This window comes from Macaca thibetana, chromosome 1 (assembly GCF_024542745.1).
Source record: "Macaca thibetana thibetana isolate TM-01 chromosome 1, ASM2454274v1, whole genome shotgun sequence".
Classification (NCBI taxonomy): Eukaryota; Metazoa; Chordata; class Mammalia; order Primates; family Cercopithecidae; genus Macaca; species Macaca thibetana.
This window is the reverse complement of record NC_065578.1, coordinates 189,612,861-189,625,847: the sequence shown is the minus strand read 5'-3', so window position 1 is coordinate 189,625,847 and position 12,987 is coordinate 189,612,861. Positions and strand designations below refer to the sequence as shown.

The 12,987-nt window shown below is 39.7% G+C and overlaps 1 protein-coding gene across 1 annotated transcript in view; it reads right to left on the bottom strand.

Moving 5' to 3' along the window:
• Window positions 1-5,626: 5,626 nt before the first annotated feature.
• Window positions 5,627-12,987, bottom strand: part of ANKRD45 (ankyrin repeat domain 45) — a 62,908-nt gene continuing 55,547 nt past the window's right edge. The window contains exon 6 of the mRNA XM_050767945.1: window positions 5,627-9,825. Within this exon, the coding sequence (XP_050623902.1) occupies window positions 9,755-9,825 (71 nt within the window). The 3' untranslated portion in view covers window positions 5,627-9,754. The remainder of the gene's footprint in view (window positions 9,826-12,987) is intronic.

Sequence of the window (12,987 nt, the reverse complement as noted above, 5' to 3'; positions counted from 1 at the left end):
GTCAGCAAGATCCAGATCATCCAACTCGAACTTGCAGAGAAATCAAGGCGCAGCAGGAAAAGATGACTACCCTGCTCCGACCACACCAGAGGCTGGTCAGCCAATGTACGGCTGAAGCTTGAGAAAATGTCAAGCCCTGATCTAGTCATGCAACCAGAAACTGACTAGTCTACGCACGGCCAAAGCCTGAGGAAGTTGGTGCCAGATAAGTAAATGTAGATTGAATTTGCAAGTGTAGTTATACTATTGCTTATACTGATTGTCTTACTGTCATGCTCTTTGTAATTGTTATCAAACTTGTTGCCTAGGAGGATGCCCGTGCATAGTATAAACTTGATCACACTAATAACAATAATGTTAGCAGTCACAGGAGGAAACCAAGATAACTGCCATTATTGTATAATAGAAGCTTGGTCTGGTAAAAGTATAACTAAGACCCTGTTATATGAAACTTATTATAAATGTACAGGACAGGAACTCCCCTGGAGACACGTGTTTATAATCAAACCAGCTACTCAGTCTGTGACCCAGGAAATGGGCAACCTCAAGTGTGTTATGATCCAGGCCTTCCACCCTATGACTTCTGGTTTGAAATCCAAATAGGGAAACCTTTGTTACCCTCATAGGCCAATCCTAAAGACGCTGGAACTAGAAAACTCATAAGCAAAACACAGATGTTCCCTTATTCACATAAAGGATCTGTTTCTATATATTTTGATGCCTGTCAGGCTGCACACCTCAGCATCCTAACCAATCTAGGATGAGTCTGCAAGAAGTTAAGATAAGAAAGAGTCAGCAGTAAAGCTGCTAAGATCATAATAGGAGATCCAGAAGAACAATGTCCTGATTGTAACATTCAACGGACCACACATGAGTTCAACCAACACCTATATACAGGGAGAATACCTCTGCTTGCCAGCCAAGAAGCAAAGATTGGTTGTACGACTAAAACATGCAACCCCCTTAATCTGACCATATTAAAGACAAACATAACTTTTTGGACTAAAGGACATCAAGGAGAGCTAAGCTTTGATCAAGAAGGAGCAAACCTAGGTGTTCCATTAGTCATTATTAAAAAGACTCAATGGGCCGGGCGCGGTGGCTCAAGCCTGTAATCCCAGCACTTTGGGAGGCCGAGACGGGCGGATCACGAGGTCAGGAGATCGAGACCATCCTGGCTAACACAGTGAAACCCCGTCTCTACTAAAAATACAAAAACTTAGCCGGGCGAGGTGGCAGGCGCCTGTAGTCCCAGCTACTCGGGAGGCTGAGGCAGGAGAATGGCGTGAACCCGGGAGGCGGAGCTTGCAGTGAGCTGAGATCCGGCCACTGCACTCCAGCCTGGGTGACAGAGCGAGACTCCGTCTCAAAAAAAAAAAAAAAAAAAAGACTCAACGAGCTAAAGTTCAAGTCAGTCCAATGTCACAGTCCAGATTTTTCAAATCCTTCAATAAATATTTTAACCCCAAGGAGCCAAAAGTTCAGATTCCACCAATGTCAGCCAAGAACCTATTCACTTAGCTAGCTGAAAGTATTGCTACTAATCTTGGAGTCACCTCTTGTTATATATATGGAGGTACCAGTGTAGGTGACCAATGGCCCTGGAAGGCTAGAGAACTAATGCCACAAGATAACTTTACCATACTGGATTTGTTACAAAGTTCAATGCAAACCCAAGGGTCTGGCTATTAAAAACCCCCATCATTGGAAGATACTGCACAGCATGATGGGGAAAAGACTTTCAGACTCCAGTAGGAGACACAACCTATCTAGGTCAACAATATTTTAAAGAGTCTAAGAACAAGAAACAGTGGAGAAGCTTCATAGACAATTCCTCTGTACCAGATTTTAACCCTCTCTCTCTCAGTTTCCAGTGCTGAATCGGTCGTGGTATCAACTAGATGCTCCAAACGTTTGGAGAGCACCAGCAGGACTATACTGGATCTGTGGGACGAAAGCCTATCAACTATTGCCCAAGAAATGGACCAGAGCCTGTGTGTTAGAGACAATAAGACTATCCTTCTTCTTGCTCCCACCGAAACAAGGGGAAGATTTAAGTTACCCAGTCTATAATGAAGAAAAAAAAAAGGACCAGAAGAAACATCTTTACTCAGATAAGTACTGTAGAAAAGATAAACACAAACATAAAAAAGGACATTAAGATAGCTAGCTGGAAAGATAATGAATGGCCTCCTAAAAGAATTATCAAATAATATGGGCCAGCTACATAGGCCCAAGATGGATCATGGGTCTTCCACACCCCTATTTACATGTTAAACCAAATTATAAAATTGCAAGCAATACTAGAGATCATAGTCAATGAGACAGCTCGAGCCTTAGATCTGTTAGCCATACAGGCCACTCAAATGAGAGATGCTCTATACCAAAATAGACTAGCATTAGACTATCTCCTAGCCTCAGAAGGAGGAGTTTGTGATAAGCTTAATTTAACCAACTCTTGCTTACAGATCAATAATAATAGAAGAGCTGTTATGGAAATTACTGCCAGAATGCAGAAGTTAACCCATGCCCCAGTCCAGACTTGGTCCGGGTGAAGCCCAAACTCACTTTTTGGATAATGGTTCTCATGGTTTGGAGGCTTTAAAATCTTGATAATAGGTTTTATAGCTATAATTGGAGGATGTCTAATATTGCCTTGTCTTTTACCTCTCCTCATCAGAAGCATCCAGTCTACTATTGAAACGATAGTGGACCAAACAACTACCACCAAAATGATAGCATTACAAAAATACCCACCAGTCCCCCAGGAAAAATATGTGCCTACACAAGAAAAAATAAACTATTGTGGTGCTCTTTATTAATCTACATTTGTGGTGAACACCAAAGGGGGGATGAAGAAAGAATTCATAAATTTTACAAGTATAATCAAAGACAACCAAAAATTTTTACTTTTTCCTTCAAAAGCTAAGTGTAGTGTAGCTCCCCCATAGTCTAAGAGTCTAAGTTAGAAAAGAATACTAACAGCCTGTTTTTCCTTCTGTGCTCAGCTAACCTTATATGTACTTGCTAGTTTCACATTCCATGAGGCTCAGCGAGTTCCTGCTTCACCTCTCTAGCGCAACTGCAAAGTTACAAAGTTAATACCAAAATATGGTTTCCCAGGAATGTGGAACATGCAGAAATGTGGAAATGTAAAAGACTGATCAACTGCTTTTGTTCTCACTTCCGTAAGTAGGCTTCCTACATCATATAGCTCCTGGCCACTGACTGCTTACAAGGTGGCTGCTTTCTTTGTCTGGAGCTCAGACTTTCCTGGACACTAGTCCTACTGAGCCAGGTGATCACCTTTTAATAAAGACCTTTCCTGAACTCACTCTGTTCATCTCTCCCATCTTTGATTGTCCCACAACAACATAATAGCTGAAATGGTCAAAGATATTAATGTAGACAGAATCTCCTTCTATATTTTTAATATATACTCTGTATTTCTTATGCCAACACTACCTGGGTCAGCCCTAACCCTCTTCAACACAGTCTTATCTCCTCTCTAATTCTTTTTCAGTCATACTGTTTCATTTTCTTTTTCTACCTCTCCTTCCTTTTCAATGTTTCTCGCTTCTATTTTCCTAACTCCTATCCATCACTGGTTTCTGGTCCTTAATTTGAAGAAACAATGTTACCCATTCTTCATGGGAGGACAAATGCATTCCAAATTCCATGATGCCTGACTTACATACTTCTTGCCTCATATATAATTACTAAAAACAAATACAGTATAAATATTAAACAAATGAACAATAATCATCAATTGGTGGATTACTTTCAAAGAAGAGTTGTTTTGTGACAAATTCTGCTCTCTCATTCCTATACCACATTCATTAAGGTCGCTGCACATCATTGTCCCAAGGGCACCAAGGAGAACATCACAGCAGTAAAATTACACCTTCACTATGTATCAAGAAACCTCTGACAAGTGAGTCTCAATTCCTACTTGATACTAAACACAATTCTAGTCAACAGCTCTATGACTGTGACAAGCAACATTGGTGCCCACATACTAGCTCCTAAAATATTCTTTATGACTTCCTTTTTTGTATAAACTGGTGTGGTTACTTTAAGTCACTGAGCCCATCCCTACTACAATGCCAAGGACTATGTTAAAAAAAAATTGTCTTATTCACAGGTCTGCTCCTAAGAGACCCATTCCTTACTCTTCCCTCTTCTGCCTTTACTTAACTCACTTCATTACCAAGTTCACTACCCTCCCGTTCTGATCTTCACCTAATCTATATACTGGTTGTCACCTTGATTCCTCTCAAAATTAAGTTTGACTCCCTCCTTAGTCAAACTGATCTCAGCACTGCCTCAGATCAGTTTGAGTAATGCCCTTCCAGGTTCTACCTAGTTCCTATCCTACCGCAGTCCCCTCAGACTCACTCGGTTCACCTAAGCCCTGCAGCTAAGACTCCTGTAGGTTGAATCTAAGTTTCGAAGTTCAGATTCCCCATGGCCTTTAGAAAAATTCTCATACTTCAGGAAAACTTGGAGGAAATCCATAAAGTCAGCTAGCTTACACATAGTTCTGAAAACTAAAGCAAGCACTTAACTAAAATATAGAGGTGATCAAATTTTTTATCCTTTCCCATGGAGCTTTTTTTTAAAGCAATAATAAAGTTATATTTCACCATTTTTTATAAATCCAGCTGAAGGAGATTCTGGTCAATTTGGGGAGTTGACTGCTGACAGGCTGCCCAGTGTGTTTTCTCCTAACTCCATCTTCTGAAAAGAGATAATACCATTTAACTGAGATAGACACATAACATAGGGGGGTTAGTCAGTTTCCCATCCTCCTAACATTATAATGGTTCAGGAGTGGACATGGACTCAGACAATACCAATTAGATGGTTCCCTAGATTGGTATATTACATTATTGGGAGACAGCTATTCTCTCTCCACTTAGGTTTAGTGGTGATGATGGCTGCCCAGGGCAGCTAGAGGCCACCTTCCCAGCTGCATGGAGAAAGCCCACCTAAAGTCTGAAAGGTCCTATAAAGCATGACCTTAGATATTTCTGAATTCTTAACAAATGACTTTATAATTCCACCATAGATTTTATCTTTTCCCAGAAACCATTCCTTAGGTGGAGAACTTTTTGCCATCTAGAAAGGATAGGAATGAAAAGCAATTTTATTTTCAAAGCCAGTGAGCACTGGCTCTTTTCTGTATCTTCTAAATTTTATTTGCAAGCTGAAATGTTCCTTCTCAGTTTCTCTCTCTCCTCTCATTTAGTAGAAGCCAGGTGGTATTTGAACACTCAGTCTGGAAATATCCTTAGCAGGGTCATGGAGTTCATTACTTAGACAAAATGTGGCCAAACTTACCGTCTCCTAACAAAGGTTTCTCCAGTTTCCAATAGCATTTTCCTCTCTTTACTGTAAACTCACCAATAGCCTCCTAGAAGGCCCTAGGGCTTCTGCTAAGACTGTACTTGAAGGCCTATAGCTTTCACCCACACCCTCCTCCAGGCCTTTCTGTCCTCTGCCTACCATCCAGTCCCAAAGACAATGACACATATTTTAGGTTTTGTTATGTCAATTTCTCACTTCCAAGTTGTAAAACTTGTGATTTATATATTGTTAAGTAACAAACAAACACAAAACTGAGTAGCTTAAAACAACAACAATCATTTATTTCATTCACAAGTCTGCAATTTTTTGCATGGCTCAGCACAGAAGGCTTGTGTCCAGTCCATACAGCATCAGCTGGGCTGGCTTGACTGGAGGATCTGCTTCTAAGATGGCTCACTCATATGGCTGGCAAGTTGGGGATGATTGCAGGCTGGAGCTCAACCAAGGCTGTGGGCTGGGGCCTCAGTTCCTCCCTGTGGATCTTTCTATAGGCTGATCAAGAGTGAGCATCTCAAGAGAAAGCATTTCCCCTAGTTAGGCAGAGGCCTCATCACCTTCTATGATCTAGCCTCAGAAATCACACAGAATCACTTCCACTGTATTCAAGCCTGCCCAGATTCAAGAGGAAAGAACAGAGACATCTCTCTCTATGCAAGGAATGTCATGACCATATTGTAAGAAGAGCACGTGGGAAGGGAAATGTGGCCATCTTGGAAAATACAATCTACCACATATTAGATTGAACATGGGCGTAACTGTCAGTCCTTTACAATCTGGGGGCATCATGTTAATCTAAATAGCAACCTACTTAGTCCAGAGCAGTAGTTCTCAAAGGCTGGACCACTGGCCAGTTCTGATTCATGACAAAAGTTCCATCATATATGACAAAATAAGAAAAATAAATATAACATAAAGATATATAATAAAACTTAATTTATTTAACTTAAAGGGTAGAGCCCTACACTGAGATCTCTTCCCTTTTCTGGTGTTAAAATGTCTTTTGTTAAATGATAGTGACAGTAGATAGTAGTTGTTTCCTTAATGATGTCCTATCAATCTCCTCCCCTTATTTTTTTACATTTTTTCTGGTTAATTAAATACAGAAGTCTAAAGAACTACTGTCTAAAAGTTATAACATTGAATTTAGCCTTTGATTGACTACTTCCTAAATAATCTGGAGGCTTCATTGATTTATTAGTATGCACTTTGAATAGTAATTACTTTGTGGATGTTCAGAAAAAGCCATGCAGCTACCTATGTAACAGCTCAAACTCAAAGCCTAAGGGCATTTAAATTCTCCTATGAATATATCTATAATTCAGTGCAACAATATGTAACAAGATATACTATATCTCTCAAAATTGACTAAAATTATAAATCCATAGCTATAAATAAATGTTCAGATTCTCACATCAAAGAAATCTTTGACATGAGATCTAGGAATTTGTTGGTAATCACTTGGTTCACATGCCAAAAAGTAAAGTGACATTCAAGGTGAAGGCTCAGAAAATAGAAAGTCAGAGGAGAAATTAGGCATAGAGTTACAATGTTGGATGTATGTATGGCTTATCTGCTAGAGGAGTAGGAGTTAAAACGGGGCAAAATATGGAGATCAGTGTTGGCAGTCATTTTTATAAAGGTGCGCAAGCTCTATAAATTAATGAAGAGGTAATGAGTTCTATGTATAAGGTATTACTAAAAGGTAATTCATTAAGTTATTTACTAACTTACTATCTTACGGACTTTTTAGGTATAAAAAAGAACAAAACAAAGTCCCTACCCTCAAAAAGCTTACAGTTCACACAGAAAGACAAACTTGTGAACAATTAAGTGGAATACAGTATGAGGCTATTTGCACTATGGGTGCCCTAAAGAGGGAAGGACTCATTCTTCATAATACTGGTGACAGGGAAGGTCATGGAGTAGAGAATTACAGATTGCTTTACCAAAGGTTAGGATTGAATTTTGAGAAATTCCCACAACTGGGGGCAAGAGGAAGAAGAGGAACTGGTGAAGGAGTTAGAAAAGCAGTTTTAAGAGAGTAGAGGAATCATAACTGGCATAAAAGTGCCAACACAAGGAGTTTAAAAATAGCATCAGCAAATGTATCAAAAGCTATACAAAGTTTGAGGATAAGGATTGAAAGATTAATAAAGAGGGAAAATAGGTTTATTTTATACTAAGGGGTCTCCAGAAATGCCTTGGTCTAATTTAGAAATCTTTGAAGTAAGAATCCAGGAATCCCTCCCTAATCTGGAACACACTCCTGGAAAGTAATGTTGTATTCAAAATCCAAGCTCAGAAAATGTAGAGTTAGAATAGAAAGGACAAAAATGGCACCTGGACTTTTCCTAAATTATTGCAGTGCTTAAGGACACTGGTCTTCGCACAATATACTGTATTAAGAGAATGGGCTAGGCGTAGTGGTTCACAGCTGTAATCCCAGGACTTTGGGAGGCGAAGTCAGGAGGAATGCTTGAGGCCAGGAACTCAAAGACCAGTCTGGGAAACGTAGCAAGATTCTATCTCTGCAAATTTTTATTTGTTTTTATTATTATTATTTTTTTTTGAGATGGAGTCTCGCTCTGTCATCCAGGCTGGAATGCAGTGTTGCAATCTCGGCTCACTGCAACCTCCACCTCCCGGGCTCAGGTGATTCTCCTGCCTCAGCCTCCCAAGTCACTGGGATTACAGGTGCATGCCACCACATCCAGCTAAATTTTTGTATTTTTAGTAGAGACAGGGTTTCACCATGTTGGCCAGGCTTGTCTCAAACCCCTGACCTCAGGTGATCCACCTGCCTCGGCCTCTCAAAGTGCTTGGATTACAGGTGTAAGCCAGCACCCAGGCTGCAAATGTTTATTTTTTAATTACCCAAGCATGGTGGGAGGATCACTTGAGTGCAGGACTTACAGGTTACAGTGAGCTATGATCATGATAACTCCACTGCATTCCAGCCTGGGCAAGAGAGGGAGACCCTGTCAAGAAGGGGTTGTGGGGGTGGGGAGAGAGAAGAGAAGAGAAGAGAAGAGAAGAGAAGAGAAGAGAAGAGAAGAGAAGAGAAGGAGGAAGAAGAAGAAGGAGGAGGAGGAGGAGAGGGAGGAGGAGGAGGAGAGGGAGGAGGAGGAAAGAGAAGAAGATGGGGAGGGGAGGGGAAGGGAAGGGAGAGGAAAGGAGGGGAAGGGTGGAGAAGGGGAGGGAAGGAAAGGGAAGGGGAAGGGAAGGGGAAGGGAAGGGAAAAGGGAGAAGGGAGAAGGAAGGAAGAAAAGAAAAAGGAGCAAACACAGGTCTTCTTTGTACTGCTCCATAAACACCCACTGGGTCGGCCAAAAAGGTGGGTGAAAGTTATTGCAGTATTCTTTTGCTTTAAAAAATTGAAACTGAATTGCTCATACATTAAAAAGATAAAAAACTTAAAATTTTGGGAGACATTTAAAACAGAGTTATCTCAAAACCATGGTTAAATACATGTCAACTGACCAAGTATTACTGAATTACCCATTCCTTTTCCTTCTCCCATAAGGGAAAACTGGCTTTCAGAACAGGACAAAGAAGAGAAAGTCATAAGAACAAACAATAAATGCTTTTTAAAAACCATTTTCTTTTCTACAAAACTTTTCCATAAAGTCACAATGTAAGAGAAGGTTGAGGCGCCTGATTAAATAAACTAGAAAAAAGGCTTTCCAAACCACCAATATGAAACCAACTATGGTACTTAAAACCTAGGAAATATAAAACAGAATGGGAGGGGAAATGACCTTCAGTCCAGTTACAATATCTGTATTGCCAGCCTTATAGAATAGGAGAACTCTTCTAAATCTGAAAACTATACAGATTTGTGTTAATTAATTGACAGATAGAAGGAGGTCAAAGATAAAGAGGAGTTTTACTCAGAGGTATATCCCACCTCACAGGTGAATTTTAATTTGGACATAAAAAGTGATAGCTGTACCCAGAGGCTCCTAATCTACGCCAGTCTTAATATTTCCTTGCTCCAAGTGTCATTCCATAAGATTTCCTTTTTAGAGAGGGAGAACAATTTTTTTCTCTGGAAATAGCCAAATATGTCCCTTTATATGGAATGCCTCAATTACACAGAAAATTATTAGATTCTCTGAGTAGTTCTTAAAGCCTAATGATTTATACCCAAGTGCTTTCCTGAAGGAGCACGTGAAACTCACATGGGGCTGGGCTTGGAGGAGCAGAGGCGAGGCCAGAGGGTCCAGACATAAGCATGCTGAACAGGTCAAACAAAACAAGGGTGATGTAATGTTGTACTTAAATACTTAAAGAAACCCACATCTGTTTTCTCGATTTCAAATGGCATGAATAGGTTTGTCTTTCAGATACTAGAAGAAAATGTGGCCTTTTACAAAGCGTATGTTCAGTGGGAGGTATCATCTTGACTTCTCTTCTGGTCATGGCTTGTTATAGATTTAGCACTTTTCACTTGACCTGAAAGGAAACAGATTTTAAAATTACATTTAATTAGTTTGCAATATGAAACAAAATGAAGCCACTTTTTAAGACAATAAGCATGGAATAATTAGATTGTCCCAGCCTGAACCAGCTACTAATTCAACCCTGGTGTTGTTGGTATGTCATTCAAATAGTCTCTCCTTTTCATTATATTTAAAGCTGTGAGGTCACATTTCCCATATAATCAGTATTATTATCCTTAGTTCTGCCATTGACGAGAATAATTTTGAATAAACGCTAAACCTCTGTCCTCTTCACTTTCTTCACTGCGAAGTCAGGGTTCATTTCAGAGGTTCCATCAAGATCTAACATTCTATGATGTGAAGGTGCTTAGAGAACATGTGATATAGAGGGTTGGGGGGGAGAGGTAAATCTTCATAGGTGAGAAGGGAAGGAGGGGGGATTGCTGGGCCAGGTTAATGGTACTGGTAGAGGTGGGAATAACTATATATCAAACAGTCCCAGCTACTTAGGAGGTAGAGGCAGGAAGACTGCTTGAACCCAGGAATTCAAGTTCAGCCTAGGTAACATAGCAAGACCCTGTATCTAAAAAAATAAAAATAAAAAAATAAAAAAAGTAATTGAAAAACAAATTAAGCAAAACACAAAATCTTAAAAAATAAAAAATAATTCAGGTCTTAATTATCTCACTCCTAAACTATACTCATCTCACTTTCTCTAGTCTCCTCTCCCTCCAATCCATTTTACAAACTAGGCCAGATTATCCTCCCCTACTTAATCTCTCTTCTCTCCCACCCCAAAGCCTTTAAATGGCATCCCGCTGCCCCAAAAAATAAAGCCTAAACTTCTACGTTTACAATTTAGTAGTTTCAATAAAATGTTCACATGTTAACTTTTCAATACCTCTATTTTCTACATTTCTAATGTACCTTGACACAGACTCAACTACAATCAGCCAGATGGGTACTGGCCACTTCCTTATTCCCACATTTCTACTTTTGATCATAATATTGTGTTTTCATTCCAGAATTTCCTTCCTACTTCACGCTGGCTACCCATCCTTTCAGGAAACTCTTCTTTCTTCGTGATGCTTTCTCTTTATACTTAGGCTTCTCTGATCATACAGAGCACTTAGATTATCTTTTCAGGTATGTTCTACTCACAAACTAAGTGGTAGGCTCCTAGGTGAGTGCTATGGGTGTGCTCAACAGATCATATAATTCATATTAGTTCTAGATGGCAAGAAGCATTCTGTCATACTGTAATACCTGGACTGGGTTAAGTGTCTTAACCTTTAAAAATCCACAACTCCTTTTGATAAACATAAAAATCTTAGGTACTGATTATACACATGCAAAAGAATTAAATTGGACCCCTATGGCCTAATACATATATATATATACACACACACATATGTACACACACATTATACATATATGTATATATATCTCAAAATATATCACAGAACTAAACATTAGTGCTAAAACTACAAAACTCTTAGAAGAAAACATAGAATTAAATCTTGGCGACCTTGGATTGGCAATGGTTTCTTAGATATGACACAGAAAGCAGAAGCAACAAAGGAAAAACAGATAAATTGAACTCAATCCAAATAAAGTTTTTTGTGTTCCAAAACATAATTAAGAAAATGACAAGACAATCCAGAGAATGGGAGGAAATAGAATCATATTTCTGATGAGAGACTTGTATCCAGAACACAAAAAGAGCTCATACAACTAAAAAATAAAAAGACAATCCAATCTAAAGGTGGCAAGGGCAGGTGTGGTGGCTCACACCTGTAATTCCAGAACTTTGGGAGGCCGAGGTAGAAGCAAATCACTTGAGCCCAGGAGTTTGAGACCAGTCTAAGAAATATAACAAATCCCTGTCTCTACAAAAATGTAGAAAAATTAGCCAGGTGCGGTGGCACACCCCTGTACTCCCAGCTACTTGGGAGGCTGAGGTGGGTGGATCGCTTGGGCCCAGGGAGGTTGAGGCTGCAGTGAGCTATAACTGTGCCACTGCACTGCAGCCTGGGCAACAGAGTGAGAGCCTGTCGTAAAATGAAAGAAAGAAAAGAAAGAGAGAGAGAGAGAGAGAGAGAAAGAAAGGAAGGAAAAGATTCTTCCCTTTAATGACCAGGAAAAGAAAAAATAAAAATGGGCAAGCAATTCAAATATATATTTCTCCAGAGAAAATACAGAAATGGCCAGTAAGCATGAAAAGATGCTTAAAATTGTTAGTAATTTGGGAAATGCAAATCAGAATACATTAAGATACCACTTCATACCCACTAGGATGGCTAATTTTTTTAAAAAAGATAAGGACAAATGCTGACAAAGATGTGGAGAAATTTGAATCTTCATGTACTGCTGGTGGGAATATAAAATGGAAATCAGTTTGTAACTCAGCAATATACCAAAGAAAAAGGAAAACATGTGACCACAGAAAAATTTTCATACAACAGTTCATTGCAGCATTATCTATAATAGCCAAAAGAGTGGAAACCCAAATTTCCATCAATTGATAAACAGATTAAATTTGGGCCAGGCACGGTGGCTCACACCTGTAATCCCAGCACTTTGGGAGGCCGAGGCGGGTGGATCACGAAGTCAGGAGATCAAGACCATCCTGGCTAACACGGTGAAACCCCATCTCTACTAAAAATATAAAAAATTAGCCGGGCATGGCGGCAGGTGTCTGTAGTTCCAGCTACTCAGGAGGCTGAGCCAGGACAATGGCATGAACCCAGGAGGCATAGCCTGCAGTGAGCCGAGATCACACCACTGCACTCCAGCCTGGGCAACAGAGTGAGACTCCATCTCAAAAAAAAATAGATTAAACTTGTACCCACAAAATGGAATATTATTTAGCCATAAAGCAGAATGAAGTACTGATACATGTTACCACATGGATGAACCTTAAAAATATTATGCCAAGTGAGAGAGGCCACCACGAAAGTCAACAAAATATTATATTATTTCATTTATAAAATGTTGAGGGGCATGTCCTGAGGGCAGCCATCCTAACCCAACCTGCCCTGCCCCCAGAAAAAAAAAAAAGTTAAAAAAAATGTTCAGAGAAGGTAAATTCATCAAGAGAGAAAGTAGATTAGTGGTTGCCAGGGCTTGAGGAAGGGAAGAATAGGAAGTGACTGCTAATAGCTATAGGGTTTCT